At 21.7% G+C, this 1,468-nt stretch overlaps 1 protein-coding gene across 1 annotated transcript in view; it reads right to left on the reverse strand.

Moving 5' to 3' along the window:
- Nucleotides 1-724: 724 nt before the first annotated feature.
- The window catches only part of LOC102671924, an 8,442-nt gene continuing 7,698 nt past the window's right edge, over nt 725-1,468 (reverse strand). Inside the window, exon 2 of the mRNA XM_006608933.2 lies at nt 725-1,124. Coding sequence (XP_006608996.1) covers nt 781-1,124 — 344 coding nt within the window. The 3' untranslated portion in view covers nt 725-780. The remainder of the gene's footprint in view (nt 1,125-1,468) is intronic.

The raw sequence follows: 1,468 nt of genomic DNA on the forward strand, positions 1-1,468 counted from the left end.
ATAATTGAAATATATATATATATATAAAATTAACTTGAATATGATTCATTATTTTTTAATATAACTTTAATAATAATGAAATAATTATTTCCAAAAAATTTAGCAAAACTTTTTTTTTTTTCTAAAATAAATGTAAAAAAAAAATTATTGATTTATCAAAGATTAAAGATTACCATATAATATATTTATTATATGAATATAGGATAAAAATACACGTTATATATTTTTTTTAATTAAATAGATATTAATTTAATTACATATAATTACAGTCACACATGTCTTTACATTATATATGTAGAAATTTCTACTTTCTGAGAAAGAGAGAAAAAAACAAAATTAGTTTGCTACGCGACAATTATTGTTTAAAATAGAATTACATACAAAAGCATCTAGTAAGTCTCGGTTTCCGGGACTAGGAAATTGAAGAAATTCAATATTTTAGAACGGATACCGAATGATGATTTTACTAGTATGCATATAGTTATTTATATAATGTAAGTTTGCAATTTTATATTTGTATCATCGTATAAATATAAGAATTTTATATATTTCAGTAAAACGTATAATGAATGAAACAACATTTTTCGTTAAAAGTAATTTTTTTTTTTACTTTAAAAGATGTATTTTTTTAAACGAATATATATGTATTTTTAATTAAATTTATTATTTCAGATTATAATTAATAAATTTTTAATTTCTGTTTCAATTTAATCATAAGTTGTTTAATTTAATTTGTAAAGATTATGATTTGTTTTTTTAGAATTAAAGCTTTTTTAGAATTTAAGCTTTTGTCGGAACTTCTTCTGAAGTTCTCTCGGTCTCTACAATTTCCGTGGGAGGTGGTAAAGTTGGAATTTCTGGATATTCAAGTTTTGCTCCTTCTTCGCATTCGAAAATGGGACAGCAATTAGGGAATGCAGCGGTCTTATTAGTTTTATCTGAGAGTTTGCATTTCGGATTGGCTTTTGGAAGTGGTCCACAATCTTCGACAAGTTCGAAAAGTCGACCAGAGTTGTCATCAGCAGGTACGCAAGTAGAACGGCCACAAAATGGTGTCAATTCCCAAGATTTTGTTGGTTCAATAGTGGCACATCTTGTCGAGGCAAAGCACATACCGGGAAAATCTATAAATATAAAATTAAATAAAATTATATAAATTTATACATATATACTTATACATTTACACATATACTTATTATTAGAATGCGAATTTTGTGTATAATAAATATGAAAAAAATATATATTATAATATTATATTTGAAAAATTATTATAAAATTATTATACATGAAAATGTGCAAATATATAAATTAAATATATAAATATATCAAAAAAATTTTAATGGATAATATAAAATAAAACACAACAGTATATTAATATGTAATATTAAATAACAATAATTATTGAAAATACTAATTATTAAGAATAATATGAAATATGAATAATTAACAATATATTTAAAATTGTTTT

This window comes from Apis dorsata, unplaced genomic scaffold (genome assembly GCF_000469605.1).
Source record: "Apis dorsata unplaced genomic scaffold, Apis dorsata 1.3 scaffold_50, whole genome shotgun sequence".
In the NCBI taxonomy this organism is placed as follows: domain Eukaryota; kingdom Metazoa; phylum Arthropoda; class Insecta; order Hymenoptera; family Apidae; genus Apis; species Apis dorsata.